Source organism: Triticum aestivum, chromosome 4B (genome assembly GCF_018294505.1).
Source record: "Triticum aestivum cultivar Chinese Spring chromosome 4B, IWGSC CS RefSeq v2.1, whole genome shotgun sequence".
Lineage (NCBI taxonomy): Eukaryota > Viridiplantae > Streptophyta > Magnoliopsida > Poales > Poaceae > Triticum > Triticum aestivum.
In genome coordinates, this window is record NC_057804.1 from 660,672,188 (window position 1) to 660,687,104 (window position 14,917).

At 51.2% G+C, this 14,917-nt stretch overlaps 6 protein-coding genes across 6 annotated transcripts; 2 read left to right on the forward strand and 4 right to left on the reverse strand.

Moving 5' to 3' along the window:
- Nucleotides 1-3,188: 3,188 nt before the first annotated feature.
- Nucleotides 3,189-4,234, forward strand: LOC123093987 (probable pterin-4-alpha-carbinolamine dehydratase, chloroplastic). Its single transcript, XM_044516053.1, has 2 exons — nt 3,189-3,874; nt 3,999-4,234. The coding sequence occupies exons 1-2, from the start codon at nt 3,313-3,315 to the stop codon at nt 4,091-4,093; spliced, it is 657 nt and encodes a 218-aa protein (XP_044371988.1). The 5' UTR covers nt 3,189-3,312; the 3' UTR covers nt 4,094-4,234.
- Nucleotides 4,227-4,927, reverse strand: LOC123093989 (pectinesterase inhibitor 12). The gene has a single exon (XM_044516054.1). The coding sequence runs from the start codon at nt 4,925-4,927 to the stop codon at nt 4,370-4,372; it is 558 nt and encodes a 185-aa protein (XP_044371989.1). The 3' UTR covers nt 4,227-4,369.
- Nucleotides 4,928-5,193: 266 nt separating this feature from the next.
- On the reverse strand, nt 5,194-6,646 carry LOC123093990 (phosphatidylinositol N-acetylglucosaminyltransferase subunit P). Its single transcript, XM_044516055.1, has 3 exons — nt 6,448-6,646; nt 5,610-6,002; nt 5,194-5,503 (listed from the first exon to the last, which is right to left on the reverse strand). The coding sequence occupies exons 2-3, from the start codon at nt 5,995-5,997 to the stop codon at nt 5,343-5,345; spliced, it is 549 nt and encodes a 182-aa protein (XP_044371990.1). The 5' UTR covers nt 5,998-6,002; nt 6,448-6,646; the 3' UTR covers nt 5,194-5,342.
- On the forward strand, nt 6,077-9,359 carry LOC123093985 (uncharacterized). The gene is made up of 9 exons (XM_044516050.1): nt 6,077-6,372; nt 6,498-6,625; nt 6,732-6,803; nt 6,883-7,028; nt 7,126-7,240; nt 7,310-7,390; nt 8,274-8,411; nt 8,693-8,780; nt 8,957-9,359. Exons 1-9 carry the CDS (start codon nt 6,171-6,173, stop codon nt 9,133-9,135), a joined length of 1,149 nt encoding a protein of 382 aa, XP_044371985.1. The 5' UTR covers nt 6,077-6,170; the 3' UTR covers nt 9,136-9,359.
- Nucleotides 9,357-10,393, reverse strand: LOC123093984 (ribose-phosphate pyrophosphokinase 1; the record flags this gene model as incomplete). The annotated part of the gene is given in 1 exon segment (XM_044516049.1): nt 9,357-10,393. A coding segment is annotated over 1 exon segment (1,037 nt), but the record flags the coding sequence as incomplete, so codon positions are not given.
- Nucleotides 10,394-11,165: 772 nt separating this feature from the next.
- Nucleotides 11,166-14,084, reverse strand: LOC123093983 (protein NRT1/ PTR FAMILY 7.3-like). Its single transcript, XM_044516048.1, has 5 exons — nt 14,024-14,084; nt 13,724-13,901; nt 13,132-13,349; nt 12,457-13,022; nt 11,166-12,336 (listed from the first exon to the last, which is right to left on the reverse strand). Exons 1-5 carry the CDS (start codon nt 14,027-14,029, stop codon nt 11,505-11,507), a joined length of 1,800 nt encoding a protein of 599 aa, XP_044371983.1. The 5' UTR covers nt 14,030-14,084; the 3' UTR covers nt 11,166-11,504.
- Between the last annotated feature and the right edge of the window lie 833 nt (nt 14,085-14,917).

Below are 14,917 nucleotides of genomic sequence, written 5' to 3' on the forward strand. Positions count from 1 at the left end.
TTGTCTTGCTTAGAATAAGTTGTTGGTGCACTTAATTGAACCATAAGTTGTTTGTTGCTGCGTCTCTTGCAAAGGATAATTTTGACAGGTCAGCACTTTTTGATTTGAAGAAGGAAGCAATGAATATCTCCAAGATGCTAAATGGGTTCAAAATTTCAAAGATTAATCGATCAGCCAATGTGGTGGCTCATCTCATTGCTAAGTATAGTCTTGACAATAGATCAGATGGTATTCTTGTTAATGATGTTCCACCCTGTGTGGTGAAATTTGTAACGAGTGATTGTAATAACTATGTTGGTTAATTAATATATGTGGTGGTTTTCAAAAAAAAAAATTGAACCATAAGATTTGGGCTTGGAAAGTATTCGCTTAGTTTATTTACGTATTAGGACAAAGGTAAATCCGTAAAGATTTTTAAAACGCTTATTCACTTCCCCCTCGGCGACATCTTGTTCCTTTCGCCGTCCACTATCGCACATCATCCATCCTTCCCACTCCTTTCACACCATATTGATGGCACTAATGCTTAGCCTAGCCTCTGCAATGGCCTTCTCTGCCGCGACAACACCCTGCAAGTCCACCATCGCCGGCTTGAGTATGTATGAGCAAAAGGGTATCATCATAAGTATGTATGAGTCCACGTACGGGTTGTACATAAGCATAGAATCTACCATACAATACTTACCAAAGCAACGAAAGTTACATTCAGTGGAATTAGGTGAAAACAACATGGTGAAGTGTCCGGTGTCCTTGAGAATGATTTGATCCATATAAGAAACATAGCCGGCTTTGTCCTTAATACAAGTACGGATTGGACCACTTGCTGCACTCATTTACTTTTATTGCAATTTACAGTATTGCACTTGTTCTGTTGCTAAAACAAACAACAAATCAGTCTTTGCAGCTTCACAGTGAAACCTTATCAGTTTTCATAAAGCCAGTTTCTTCTACTCCTTGTTGGTTCACAGTCTTACTGATCGAATAGGTCTACAAATGATCCTACACTTGGTCATGCATACACCAAAGGAGGATGTGTTGTTGTGCACCGCTTGGTTGCAGTTAACTTAGCATGGATCCTATATGTGGAACAGAGCAAAAGGGTTTGAAATATTGGTAGAAAGCTCATTACCACTTCCATCAGTTAAATAACTTACATCAAAAAGCAAGTAGCACAATCAAACTCGTTCAGTCATAAATGTCATGCCACCCAAGAATCTGTGAACAAACTTTGTGGTGTCATATACACAAGTAGCAAATAGAAACCCTAATGGCGTGGGTGTTAGAAGCCATGTAAGTTTTGCTTGTTTTACATTCATCATCATGTGTTTTTTGCCTGATTTATTGGTTGCAAATATGTTGCATGTGGTTCGTTTGGCAATTGATGTTGATGGCACCGTTGTGCCAAGAAAATGAGAGGAAGCCATTTACGCTTTCAAATTGCACTTCAAATTGTTGGAATGAAATAGAGTGACCTCATTTGATAACTCAAAAAACTAGACAAGAAAAGAAAGACAATGATGTCTCAAGCTCCCAATAATATATTGGGGTGGATGAGAGAGTGAGACAAGTGTAGGAGGAAATGCACTGACGACCCCTATGACAAGGAGGGGAATAGAGTTGGAGAAAGACGAGTCAAAGTGTGATGGAGCAGCAAGAGCGATATCAAAGGCGAGGGAGCAAGTAGAACTTGAGAGAGAAGGTGACCATTGAAGCAAAGAGAGCGACAATTAAGACCGAGCAAGTTGGGCTTGTGAAGATCATCAAGTAGTCGAGGACCGGCAATGTCAAGGAGTGGTTCTGCATAATGAAAGAAGACATCAATGCACAACGTGTATATTGATTCATTCGATTTCTCAACCATGTGTTGAATTGTCGTGTTGTTTGACTTGTTGAGTTGTCCTTTAATATCACATTGAGATTCCATATTTATCTTTGAATGTGTGCAATATAATAAAAGTAGTGAAAATTACGCCGCCGAGCACCCTGGTTTTAGCATACAAACCCGTGTTATCTATGGACAGATGAGGGACAAAATTTGGTGAATGCCGTTGGAGATTACCTTTTTTTGAAAACAGAACTCTAACTTTATTCATTTGTAATAAATAGTACATCGTTTGTGAGAAACATTACAATTTCGTTTAAAGGCTCCTCAAACCAATCAGAAGTCAAAGAAAATCTAGCTAATCTAATAAGCTCGTGAGCTATTTTATTTGCTTCCCTATTAAAGTGCTTAAAACTAGTAGTAATGAAATCATAGGCATAACGAAAACAGTCTTCGAAGATTGCTGCCGCCGCACCCGCCGACTGCCCTCCATCATTCATAGAATCAATCACCTCCATATTATCCGAATTTACGATAGTGTGATTGCATCCCGCCCTTTGCGCCAATGTTAGACCAAATTTGAGAGCTCTAGCCTCCGCCATCAGCACATCCGCGCAAAAATCTTTTCTCTCATTCCCTCCAGCAATAAACCTGCCTCTGTCATCTCTAAGCACTGCTCTCATTGTACCCCTAAGAAGGTCGTGATCAAAGGAAGCATCAACGTTGAGTTTAACAAAACCTCTTGGAGGGCAAGACCAACTCTCCTTCACAGATGCCTTGGTGGATAATGCATTAACAAAATATGTGTTAAGGGCAAGGATTTTCCATTGAAATCTGCGTTACATTTTGTATTTTCTCATTGTTAACCAACTTCCGTCTTTCCCACCATAGGTACCTTGCTGAGATAGCAATCATCTCACAAATCTTGATCTGGTAGAAGTAGTAGGTACTCCAGCACTACCTCTCCTGCACGATCAATCTCGCAAGGTTTTTCAATGATATCATCCAGTCCCAGTCTTTTCCAAACCTCCTGGTAACATGCACTTCTAGAATTAGAACTATACTACTCCCTCCGTCCCAAGTTTTTCGTCGCGGAAATGGATAAAAGCTTCCAGAATTAGAACTAGACTACTCCGTCCAGCCCAAGTTTTTTTGTCGCGGAAATGGATGAAGATTGATATTACCTAGAATTAAAAATACGTCTAGGTACATTCATTTTTGTGACAAGTAATTCCGTCGGAGGGAGTAGTACACAAAAGAGGAGATGATGAGAACAGTAAAACATTTACATTATCCTTGCTCCGGCGGCAGTGCAGTGTGCATTATTAGAGGTTGGATCGAGAAGAGGCGAGAAGCAAAGAAGCCAACAAATTGTGTGGTGATAAAAGGAAGAGAAGGCTTCAAGCGACGGCCAGATAAGAAGCAACCTCCTCCGTCCGTCCATTGCCTCCCCCAGCCGCGCATCATCCATCCATCCGTCCCAGTGCGCCATGGCGCTCATGCTCAGCCCGGCCGCGACCTTCCTCCCCGTCGCCACCGGCAAGCCCACCGCCACCGCCGGCGCCATGCGAAGCCTCCTCTTCACCACCACCAGCGGCACCGCCAGCGGCCACCGGAGCAGCAGGAAGGTGGTGGCGATGGCGGACATCCTGGGGGACTTCGGCGCGCGGGACCCGTTCCCGGAGGAGATCGCGAGCAACTTCGGGGAGAAGACGCTGGGCAACGTGGACACGCTGCACCGCATCCTCATCCCCACGCTCTCCGTGCTCTCCCTCTCCCGCGTCCCGCTCGAAGCCCACCCGGCGCCGCTCTCCGAGGAGGACGCCCGCAGGCTGCTCTTCAAGGTCGTCGGATGGCGCCTCCTCTTCCCCGGCAAGGGCGACTCCGACGTGCTCAAGCTCGAGTGCGTCTGGAAGGTCCGCGACCAGGCCTGCGGCGACGAGCTCATCGCCAGGATCGGCAAGGCGCTCGACGGCGCCGGCCATGCCCCCGCCGCGCTCCTCTTCGAGCCGCCCAACCAAGTCAGGGCACAGCTCTGCACGCCCTCCGTAGGTCAGTCGGCGTTAACCTCTTCTCTCTTCTGCTTCTGCCCTGCCACAATGAACTGTGGTGTGCTTCTCCATGAACGATGGATTCATCGGTGAACTGAGCTGAATTGAACTGAAATTTTATGCAGGTGGGCTGAGCGCCAACGACTTCATCATCGCGGCGAGGATCGACCAGATCAAGACCAAAGATCTCCTCCCAAAGAAGAGGGTCTGGGCATGCTAATCCATGGCGTCTTGTTCCTATTTCTTTGCATTGCACACATACACAGTTTTGTTTCATGGAAAGTTTGTAGCTCTACTGCTAGTGTTTGATGATGATGATGGCGATCGCCATTTTGTCCAATCAAATCAAATGATTTCTCAACTTGCCGGGTTCTTCCGAATGCGGGGCGCGATTACAACAACGCTAATATGACTAAAAAAAATGTCAAGAAACGAGGCCACCGCCGTGCCAACAGCTATTTAGATGCTACTGTACTTAGCTGAAGAAAAGGAGAAGTCACTTGATGAGGTTGGTGATGGCGCCGGCGATGATGGCGATCTGGATGCAGTCGACGGTGTGCAGGGCCAGCGGCTGCGGCAGGGTCACGCCGGCGGCCGCGAACGCGGCGTTGCACAGCTGCGTCTGCGCCAGGGCCTCGTCCAGCCTCTGCTTGGCCGCGGGGTAGGCGTGGTTGCTGATCTGGTCGTGCGCGCCCGCGAACCACATGCCCACGTCCTTGTAGAGCGTGCCGCACCTGGCGAGCGCCGGCTTCACGCGCACGTTGGGGTCCGCGGCCTCCTGGGCCTTGACGTCCGCCGCGGCGAGGTTGGCGTTGTCGACGCCGACGAGCGAGGCCACCTTGGCCAGGCCCCAGGCGTCCGCCGCCTCGAGGCTGCCGCGGTGGCTGCCCAGCTTCGACATGCACAGGTCCACGTTGACGCGCACGTCGCTGGCCGCGGCCGCCTTGCACGTGTCTGCCACCGCCGCGTCGACGCTGCGGGCGCCCAGGATCAAGGCCGCCGCCGCCAGCACCGTGGCGGTGAGAGCAGGCGTCGTCGTCGTCGATGTCTTCATTGATTCGAAACTCTTCTTGTTTGCCAAAAATAACTTGTTAAAATTATGAGGGAAGCAAAAGCAAAGCTAAATAAGGATGAGGCTGGCATGGCAGAGCGGAGGGGAGCCATTATCGGAGGCTTGTGCCCTGCCTGGCGATGCCCATGATGGCACCTTAATATTTTCCAATCCCCATTCTTGGACCAATTCATTTATCCACCACTGGGCTATGTATAGACCCAAGAAGAAGCTCAAGAACTTTCTTGCTGAGAAATCACAGTATACTAAGACAAGGCAAATATTTCTTTAACAGAATTTGGCGAGCAAGCACTGTAAGAAGAAGAACAGCATTACTGCACTATCAGCTACTATCATAGTTACAGAAAAATCGTCGCGACGGCGGGGAATGGAACTGAATTTTGATGCGAGCGGGTCGTCAGTGATCACCAAACATGAGGTTGTTGATGTGATGGATGCTGATGTCCGAAATGGGCTCGATCGGCCTCTCCGCTTCTTCTTCCTCCTCATCTCCTTGCGCCGTCGCGGCATCCACATGAACCGCGGCGGCGGCGCCGGGGCGTTCGCGGCTGTACTCGTCTGGATGGATGTAAATGATCAAATGAGCAACAACAAGTGGATGAAAGGTGAGCAAACTAACTACAAATTGAGCGCATCAATCAATGTCGCCGGAGAAAGTGGTTACCGAAGATGGTGGAGAAGGAGGTGGGGGGAGGGGTGGCGACGAAGTTGGAGCCGAGGTAGGCGAGGAGGGAGAGGGCGAGGGCGACCATGGCGAGCGACGGCACGGCCAGCGCCCAGTACTTGGTGGGGTAGTAGGTGATGCCCAGCGACCGGAGGGCCGGCTCCGGCGCGTAGGCCCACGCCAGGTACACCGCCGTCGCCGTCACCACGGTGATGGACCCCACGAACCCGTACACCTCCGACGGCTTGGGCCCCGACGCCTCCCTCCCCCGCCGAGGCGGGTTCCGCTCCCGCTCCGGCCGACCGAACTGCGGCCGCCGGCTCCGCAGCAGGCTCACCGTCTGCCGCGGGCTCCGCACCACCAGCGACGCCGACGCCGACGGATCCATCCGATCTGAGGAGCAGGCGAGACAGAGTGACAGCGAGAACGACGGGCTATTTGGGCTCTGCGGTGGGTTTGATCTCAGGCCTCAGGTCAGATGGGCCCTGCAGCGGCCCGCCAAGGGGGGAAAAGGCCGGAGGAGGAGGGGGAGAAGACAGAAGAGGGAGGACGGAGCGGAGCATGGCGCGGCGGACGGGGAGGAGCCGGCCGGAGCCGCGGTGGGCCGAGCCGCCGCCGGGCCTCTTCCCCGCCGGAATCCACGACCTGCTCCGCCTGCTCGCCGTGCTCGCCATCGCCGCCGCCGTCGCTGCCGCCTGCAGCGTCCTCAACCGCCGCCCCGCCCCCTTCTGCGACTCCGACGACCCCTATTCCGCCGCCTACGGTGAGCCGTCGATTCCCCCTTGCTCGAGCTCAGAAAAAGAACCCCCCTTTGCTTGGTTCAAGTTCAATTACTTACCATGAGAAGCAAATCCCTTTGTTAATCTTGTGCTGTGTTTGCTTGTGCAGATTCGTGCGAGCCCTGCCCGGAGAACGGCCGGTGCGTCGACGGCGAGCTGCGGTGCGTCGAGGGGTTCAAGAGACGCGGCAGGGTGTGCGTGGAGGACGGCCTGCTCACCCACACCGCCAACAAGATCGTACTGCCCTGCTGCCCTGACCTAACCTGACCCCATTTCTCTTGCCTACATCCACATCCACATGATTATACACATTATCATTAACCTCTACACAACCTACTTGCAGTCAGAGTTGCTCCAGCACAGAATCTGCGATGAACACGCCCGTGTGCTGTGCGGCCAGCCCGGCAAGATCCTGGTATTGCCTATTGAACTACTCACTTCTTCAGAACAGTTATAACCATCATCACATAGTAATCCTGTTATCTCACTTTCAGTTCCAACAACATGACATCTCAAGTATGGCTGACGAGCTGTTATCCAAGGATGCCGCCCGCCTAAGCGACGATAGAATCAGAGTCGTAAAAGAGAGGGTGCTGCAGAGCGCACACGGCTTCTTGGAGACAACGTCGACTTATGACAAGTATGCGTCATCACAACCTCTTTTGCCCTCAATGTGGTACATGTTATTAGATACCTTGGCAGTTGCTGGGAACTCACTCTAATTTTCTTCCGTTTAGAGTCCAAGCGTTTAAATGTCCAGAGCTGGCCGCGGAGCTTCATAGGCCACTGTCTTGTCAAGCTCGTCAATGGATCTCTAGCAATATCGTCTTCGTGATCACCTCCTGTGTCTTGGTATGTTTGTAACATTACTGTCTTAGAAGGATCCACTTAAACGCAGTTCAAATGATGATAAAACCTTAGTCTGCAGCACTGCTCCGTATTCTGTGGAGCATTTACCAGAGACGGGCATTGTCAAAGAGAGCCGAGCAAATATATGAGCAGGTGTGATTTTCTTACTCTGCTTTTTCATTCCTTCAGGGGTTTATTCCATGAAGTATCATCTGTTCCAGATGTCTGCATTACAATGATGCAATGCAATGTGTTATTGGTAAATGCAGTATGTTGTGCAGTGCCATGTACTATTGGTAAACACGGTAGGCTGCGGGTCGTTGTTTTTAAATTATCTGATTTATCCCCACTGCCACTATATCCGTGAAATAGCGGACACAGGACAATGACCTCTACACAACGGCCGCCTGTAGTAGTTTACTGCCTGGTAGTTTGTACGGTTTTATCTCTCAGCGCTCTCATTGCCTGCTACAACCTGCGGTGCCCCAGTACTAATACATTTCAGAGTTCTATATGATTCCTTTGTTGCATATTTTGAATCATTAATCCAGGACTTGATATAAACCATTTCAATCAAATTTGATTTTTTTGAATTTGGATTTCTACTGATATATCCAAGCGTATTGCTCCAACTACGTTATCACTATCCTCAATCCGACATGGAAACTCTCTGCTCCTATGCTTCTGCAACACGCTATTTGAAACAAGGATACTTCAACTCACCGCTATGAGCAAGTTAAATTTATGTGGATTGATAAATAACAAAATAGAGAATGTACGTGCTATAACCTTTATCTGATTTCTGATCTTGTTTGATTGAGTGGCTATAGTGCCAGCATTCATTTTGGTGCAATTACTAGCACTTCCTCCACCTGCTCCTCTAGCACCCATCCCTCACGTGTGACTGCGTGAGGGGGTGGTGAAGTGGAGAGACGTGTACAGTTTTGTTGTGTATCCAAAGTTTTTTTGGGGGGAATTATTTACTGTTGCATTTACATTTTCCCTGCTTTTTATGACTTGTATTGAAATTTTATAGGTATGTGAGATCCTTGAAGATAATGCCATAAGTGCTAAGATTGGCAACTCTGAATGCGAGCCTTGGGTGGTCACCTCCTGGTTGCGTGATCATCTACTGTCTACCCGAGAGAGACGGAACACTTTGTTGTGGAAGAAGGTATTTCTGTAACAACATATCTGATATGCCGCTTAATTATGCATCCGCTGATTTATATTGGTTAGCACTATCCAATTTTAATGATGGAAAGTTGCACGGAGTTACTGTTTTTTTTTGTGTGTGATTTATAATTGTTACTATCAAAGGCCAGACATTGGTACTCTCCATATACGGCAATCAAACCCATTTTACTTTTTCCTTATTGAACTTGCATGACACTCTCCGTATATGGCGATCGAACTAATTTTCGTTTTCGTTACTGAACTTGTATCTTGGCACAGGTGGAAGAGTTGCTACTGGAAGATTCTCGCATAGACCAGTATCCAAAAGTGATCAAGGGAGAGGCCAAAGTTGTCTTAGAGTGGCAAGGTACAGACATCCCCCCTCCCTGCACCATTCTTCATGGATTAGAAGTATCAATCGGTAGCAATTTTACTGAATGCCTTTGCTGCTTCCTGCCACAACATTTGCCGCTGCTGCTTCTTATTTTCGATGAATATGTGTGTGCACCGGTAAGATAGTCACCGGATGTTATGTTGTTGCAGCCAGCGGGTCGCTGAGCGGCAAGATTAAGAAGATGCAAGGCGCAGCAGGGAAGGCAAGGAGCGGCAGCGTCGGCGCCATCAAACTTGCTGAAGAAATATGTGGCAGCAGCATCAGCAGCAGCAGAGACAAGGAGCATTGTTCTTCAACTAGCAAAGGAGCAACTAATCCTTTCATGTAATCAATCAACCAATCAATCCATCCAATCACGGTGAATACATCTTTGATGAGTGTGTGTAGATGACACGATGATCAACATAGGGATCTTATTTATGTCAGCATTATTAGTTAGCGATGTCGATGAATGTCGGGTGGTTTTGCCTCTGCCCTCTGAAGAACAAAACAGAAGAGATGTTGTAGTAAGATGATGTATAAGTATGATGAATGTAGTGAGATGATGATTCATTGGAAGATGCTGCTGACGGAGCAGTCGTCGTGGACGCGCCAGATGGTCTCGCCGAGGAGGTTGGCGACGGAGAGCACGGTGAGCTGCGGGAAGCGCTGGTCCGGCGGCACCGGGACGGTGTTGGTGATGATCACCTCCTGGAAGAGGCCGCCGGAGAGCCTCTCGACGGCGGGCGGGCTGAGCACGGCGTGGGTGCTGCAGGCGTACACCGCCCTGGCCCCCTCCCTGTGCAGCAGCTCGGCGCCCTTGTGCATCGTCCCGGCCGTGTCGATCATGTCGTCCACCATCACGGCCACCTTCCCCCTCACGTCGCCGATGAGGTTCATCACCTCCGCCTGGTTGTGGCCCAGCCGCCGCTTGTCGACGATGGCGAGGGGCGCGTCGGAGAGCTTCTTGGCGAAGGCGCGCGCCCTGGCGACGCCCCCGACGTCGGGCGAGACGACGACGACGTCGCTGGGGCAGATGGTCTTGCTGGCGAGGTAGTCGAGGATGACGGGCTGGCCGTGGACGTGGTCCACCGGGATGTCGAAGTAGCCGATGGACTGGCCGGAGTGGAGGTCGCAGGCGAGCACGCGGTGCGCCCCGGCCTCCGTGATGAGGTTGGCGACGAGCTTGGCGGCGATGGACTCGCGGCCCTGCATCTTGCGGTCGGCGCGCGCGTAGCCGAAGTAGGGCACGACGGCGGTGATGGTCTTGGCGGAGGCGCGGCGGCAGGCGTCCACCATGATGAGCAGCTCCATGAGGTTCTCGTTCGCCGGCGGGCAGGTGGGCTGCACCAGGAACACGTCGCTCCCGCGCACGCTCTCCTGCAGCTGCACGTACAGCTCCCCGTCCGCGAACCGCTTGATCTTGATCCGCCCCAGCTCGAGCCCGAGGTAGCAGGCGATCTCCTCCGCCAGCGTCGGGTTCGCCGTGCCGGAGAAGATGCGGAGCCGGCTGCCGCTGCTGCCGCCGCCGTCCTGCACGGGGAGGCGCAGCGGGAAGCGCGGGTCGGGGGGTGGGTGTAGCAGCGGGTTGTGGTCGTACGTGCCGCCCGTGCAGCTCCACCTCCGGCGACGGTGACGGCGAGAAGGGGGAGGAGATGGCGGTGAATGGACGGCGGCGAGGTCGGGTGGGGAGAAGGAGGAGCAGCAGAAGCAGGTGGCCATGGAGGCGGAGGCCATCATGGCATGGCAGAGCAGAGGAGAGCCGGATAAGGGAGAGAGAGAGGGGATTAATTCCCATTCTTTATTAGTGGGCCGCCACGCGACGGAATTGCCTCCTCGTGCGAAGCCCATGAATGAATGCGGCCCTTCCAGCCTGCCGGGCTTCCTCGTGCCTTTTCTTTTTCTGGCCTCCTCCTACTGATAGATCAGGAGAGAGCAACACAGAGAGAGAACGGCGAGCGGCCACCCGGGGAGGCCGCCGCCGCCGCGTGCATTTCCGGGATGACGACTCCGGCGTCGTCCAGTAATCCTCATGCAGGTGTTCTGTTGACCTTGTTGTGACTGATGCAAATTTCAAATTTACCTCAATTTCATACTCTAAAGTTACAACCCTCTGATTTTTTTTACGAAATCCATGTGCATAGCTCCTTCACTTCCATCTATCTATATGCAGTTTGATCTTACTATACTTACTGCAAGCAAAGCGAGCAAAGTACACATCCACCACTGACACAAGTTCATAGATAAAAGCTAGAGTACCACTTGGCATGGGTGGTAAGCTATATCAGAAACAATGAACAATAAAAAAAAAAGCTAGAGTATCCAGGCATTCAGATTGCCTTTATTTTTTTCACCACCTGGTTGCTGTGTTCTCTTCCAGTTCCAGCCTTCCAGGAGGCTATATGTAGCAAGTTCTTGACACAAGTAAACCCTAAGACAGCAGCCGGATGGCCTTTATTTATCATCACCTGGTGTACTGTCCCAGGTGGAGGATGTACATGCACTACTGTTCCAGGTGCAGGTTGTACATGCGAACTGCTTCATGCACGATCCTGGTACACGATGTATGCACGACATGAAAATCCAGGGGCTGGTGTTCAATGTATGCACACATGTCCGGCTGGATTTTAACCATCGTCTATGGTTCGTCCGAATCTTGTCGTGTGTATAGCATGATTCTTGTACATGTACTCTACTACGCATACACACACAGCAAGCTCACTTGATCGGCCCGACGGCCGCCACCGCCGCCGCCGCGGGCTTCGCCACCCCCCTGTACCTCTTGGCGAGCAGCACGAGGAGGGCCAGGTCGGCCGCGTTGAGCGCGGCGATGAGGAAGAAGAACCTGTCCACATGCCCCTGGTTGAGGTTCTGCGGTATCCACCCGGCTTGGCCCCCGCTGCGGCTGCCCGCCATCACCAGCGACACGATCAGGCTGTTGGCGTAGCTCCCGGCCGACATGGACGCCCCCGACATGGCGCTGCCGAGGCTCCGCATGCCGTCCGGGAGCTGGTCGTTGAAGAACTCCGTCATGGTCACGTACATGAACACCTCCGACGCCCCGATCAGCAGGTACTGCGGGATCTGCCACAGCACGCTCAGCCGGTACCGCTCCGCGTGCTTCAGCCTCTGCCGCTCCACCAGCGCCGCCGCGATCATCGCCGCCGTCGATATCACCAGCCCGATGCCCATCCTCTGCAGCTCGGTGGGCTCCTTTGAGCGCCTCGACAGCGGCTTGGCGATGCAGAACGTGTAGATGAAGACGAACGATGTCACGCCGATGATCTCGAAGATGCCGATGCCCGCGGCGGGGATCGTGAACTTGTTGAGGGTGTTGTCCATGGCCTGTGCTTGCTCGATGAACACCGACGACATCTGCGAGTATGTGGTAGAGTAGATGATGCTGCAGAGCCATATGGGAATGAGTCGAAGGATGCATTTCACTTGCTCCACTTGGGTGACCGTGTAGAGATGCCGCGGCCTGGATGCTGGCTGCTCGCCCGGTAGAAGGATGGACGGGTCCTCGATCACCGCCGCCTTGTCCAAAAACCTGCAAAAAGCAAACACACCACATAACTATGTACATGGCAGAAACATTTGAGCAATACATACAAGGTGTAGTCCATCTTTTGTATAGAACAAGAGTGCAGTGTATATTGGGCTGGGTTACCTGTATCCTGGTGTGTGTGCAATCTTCTTGCCCCCATTGACGCTGTGAGTTCCATCCAACTCATACAGTTTTTCCACTTGGGCTGGGATGGTGAGGTGCCTCTTCTTCGTCGCAGCGACGAAGACATTTCCCACGGTCGCGGCAGGGTTCCCGCAGGGCATGAAGTGCCTGAACCTCTTGGTCCCGGCGGCGAACAGGAGGAGGCCGAGGAGAGCCGCCGCCGCCGAGATCACGAAGGCGGCCGCCCAGCTCCCCTGGTCCTCCATGTAGGTGAGAAAAGTGACGGCCACCAGGCTGCCCAGGTTGTTGGCCACGAAGAAGTAGCCGTAGAAGGCCGTCTTGGACCTCTTCTCCCTGGTGTGCTCCTCGTCGAACTGGTCGGCGCCGAACGTCGTGTTTGTGGGCTGGTAGGCTCCGTTCCCGAGCGCGATCTTGTATATGGCGGCATAGAATATCGCTATCTCCGCTGCCGATGGTGTCCTGCAGGTCTTGGTGTCACCCGATTCCGATTTGCAGCTGAAGTTGTGCAGGAAGAAATAGGAGGATATGGAGAGCTCCACCAGCCCCTGTCAATCAATCAGTACGTATGTGCATATATCAACAATGCCTGAGATCGAGCTAGCTGCCATGGAAACTAAAAAAGGAAAGTACAAGAAGAAGAAGGAGAGTAGTTACGGCGAGGAAGATGAGCTGGAAGATGATGCAGGACTTGTATCTTCCCCAGTAGGAGTCGGCGATGATGGCGCCGACGATGGAGAAGACGTAGGTGGTGCCGGACCAGTTGCTCACGTGCTTGGCGGCGTTGGCGTTGTCCAGCTGCATCACCACCCTCATGAAGGTCACCAGGTTGATGCTCACGCCGTTCACCGCCATCGTCGCGAGCGCCTGGTTGACTGCATATTATTGCATGCATCCATGAGTGACGTGCATATGTTTGTTATGCCAGGCCAAACCCACGGTGGTTGCAGGTCTGACTTTAGTTTTGGCTATACATATACCTCCTCCAGAGCAAACAAAAAAACTACTAACAACTAATAAATATAGGGCAGATCTGCTTAGGATAGCACTCCACTACTCTTGTGTGGTCATCACGTATATATAGTGAGTAATTAAGATACCGGCCGTATTTACGAAAGAAATCTCTGAATTATACCAGTACATTTATAGTACGTAGGAGAAACATATAATTTGTGCTAATTCGGTGAGAGTTTTCTTGGAATCGGGATGAATCCAATCTAAGCAAGAAGATATGTATGCTACTACTTACGCAGGATGAGGAGTCCGGCAGGCCATCCACCAGATTTGGCTCTCAGGCACGGCCTGCCGTTCCAATCCACCGACCCATCCCTCGTCGTCTCCTCGCCTTCTCCTTCCCCTTGATCTCCGGCGACCACGATAACATGGTCATGGTCTTGCCCCTGATCCCTCTCATCCTCCTGAGAAATCTGCACATATACATACATACACAAGTACATCTATCAGCCATCCATGATTGATGGTGCACCACAGGTGAACAGAAAAGAAAAGAAAAGAGGAAAGTAGTTAGGCTTGCATCCATTGTACATACATCCATGATGAAAGGGAAACTGCAGTCTTGTTTGCGCTTGCTTGCGCTTCCACGCCCCTCCTCCTCTCTTCTCAAGGTCAGAGGATAGATGCACCTATATATATCTCCTGGAGTTTGTATCTATGCCTATGCGTTTGGGTGTTGATGATGTAATATGTTGGTGTGTGTTATTTATGTGTTCATGTATCTATATGCATGGCCAGCCAGGATGATACGCCAGGTAGGTGGCAGGTGTGTTGCAATGCAAAGTGCCAAACCTCATGGCGGAGGGCAGCCCTGGGCATGCAACGTGGTCTCACCCCTCTTAATTGCACTGCCAATTGTCATATCTTTTCTCATCACTAATAGTATCAAGATATATATCTCCTCTATCTCTTGTCCTGCATTTCCACAATTTAAGCGGCAGTCCGTCCTCTTCCTTTGATTTCCTTTTAGTGGTCCCGCGGTGAATACTTTCTATGTTAGGCTTATTACTTTTCACATCGGTTAATTACGTCGGTGGTGAGGAACTCCTAATCTTTGGGCATCATGTTCAAGTTATGGTGGCGACAAAGTGGGAGCGTCTCAGGGCCGACAACTAACCGACTTACTTTCTGAATGATCAATGATAGGTGTTGGTCGGCCAATTGGCGGCTTGCGGTCGGGGTGCTTTGTCGAGACGTCTAGGGTGGATAGTTTCGTAAAAGGAGATACGTAATGCACCCACACATAATAAGAACGGTCGTCATCTTGTTTTGTCGAGACGTTTGGGGTGGATTGTTTCGATAAAGGACATACATAATGCACCCACACATAATAAGAACGGTCGATCTCTCGTCATCTTGTTTTGTCGAGACGTCTGGGGTGGATAGTTTCGTAAAAGGAGATACGTAATGCACCCACACGTAATAAGAA

Excerpts from the sequence above, each read along its gene's own strand:
- LOC123093990 (XM_044516055.1), bottom strand. The coding sequence starts at position 5,997 with ATGGATCCGTCGGCGTCGGCGTCGCTGGTGGTGCGGAGCCCGCGGCAG. Across the intron at positions 5,504-5,609 it reads CTCCTTCTCCACCATCTTCG|ACGAGTACAGCCGCGAACGC; the intron begins GTAACCACTTTC and ends ACATCCATCCAG.
- LOC123093989 (XM_044516054.1), bottom strand. The coding sequence starts at position 4,927 with ATGAAGACATCGACGACGACGACGCCTGCTCTCACCGCCACGGTGCTG.
- LOC123093983 (XM_044516048.1), bottom strand. Across the intron at positions 13,023-13,131 it reads TCCAGCTCATCTTCCTCGCC|GGGCTGGTGGAGCTCTCCAT; the intron begins GTAACTACTCTC and ends ATTGATTGACAG. Across the intron at positions 12,337-12,456 it reads GCACACACACCAGGATACAG|GTTTTTGGACAAGGCGGCGG; the intron begins GTAACCCAGCCC and ends TGCTTTTTGCAG.
- LOC123093987 (XM_044516053.1), top strand. The coding sequence starts at position 3,313 with ATGGCGCTCATGCTCAGCCCGGCCGCGACCTTCCTCCCCGTCGCCACC. Across the intron at positions 3,875-3,998 it reads GCTCTGCACGCCCTCCGTAG|GTGGGCTGAGCGCCAACGAC; the intron begins GTCAGTCGGCGT and ends AATTTTATGCAG.
- LOC123093985 (XM_044516050.1), top strand. The coding sequence starts at position 6,171 with ATGGCGCGGCGGACGGGGAGGAGCCGGCCGGAGCCGCGGTGGGCCGAG. Across the intron at positions 7,241-7,309 it reads TGATCACCTCCTGTGTCTTG|TCTGCAGCACTGCTCCGTAT; the intron begins GTATGTTTGTAA and ends ATAAAACCTTAG. Across the intron at positions 8,412-8,692 it reads ACACTTTGTTGTGGAAGAAG|GTGGAAGAGTTGCTACTGGA; the intron begins GTATTTCTGTAA and ends ATCTTGGCACAG.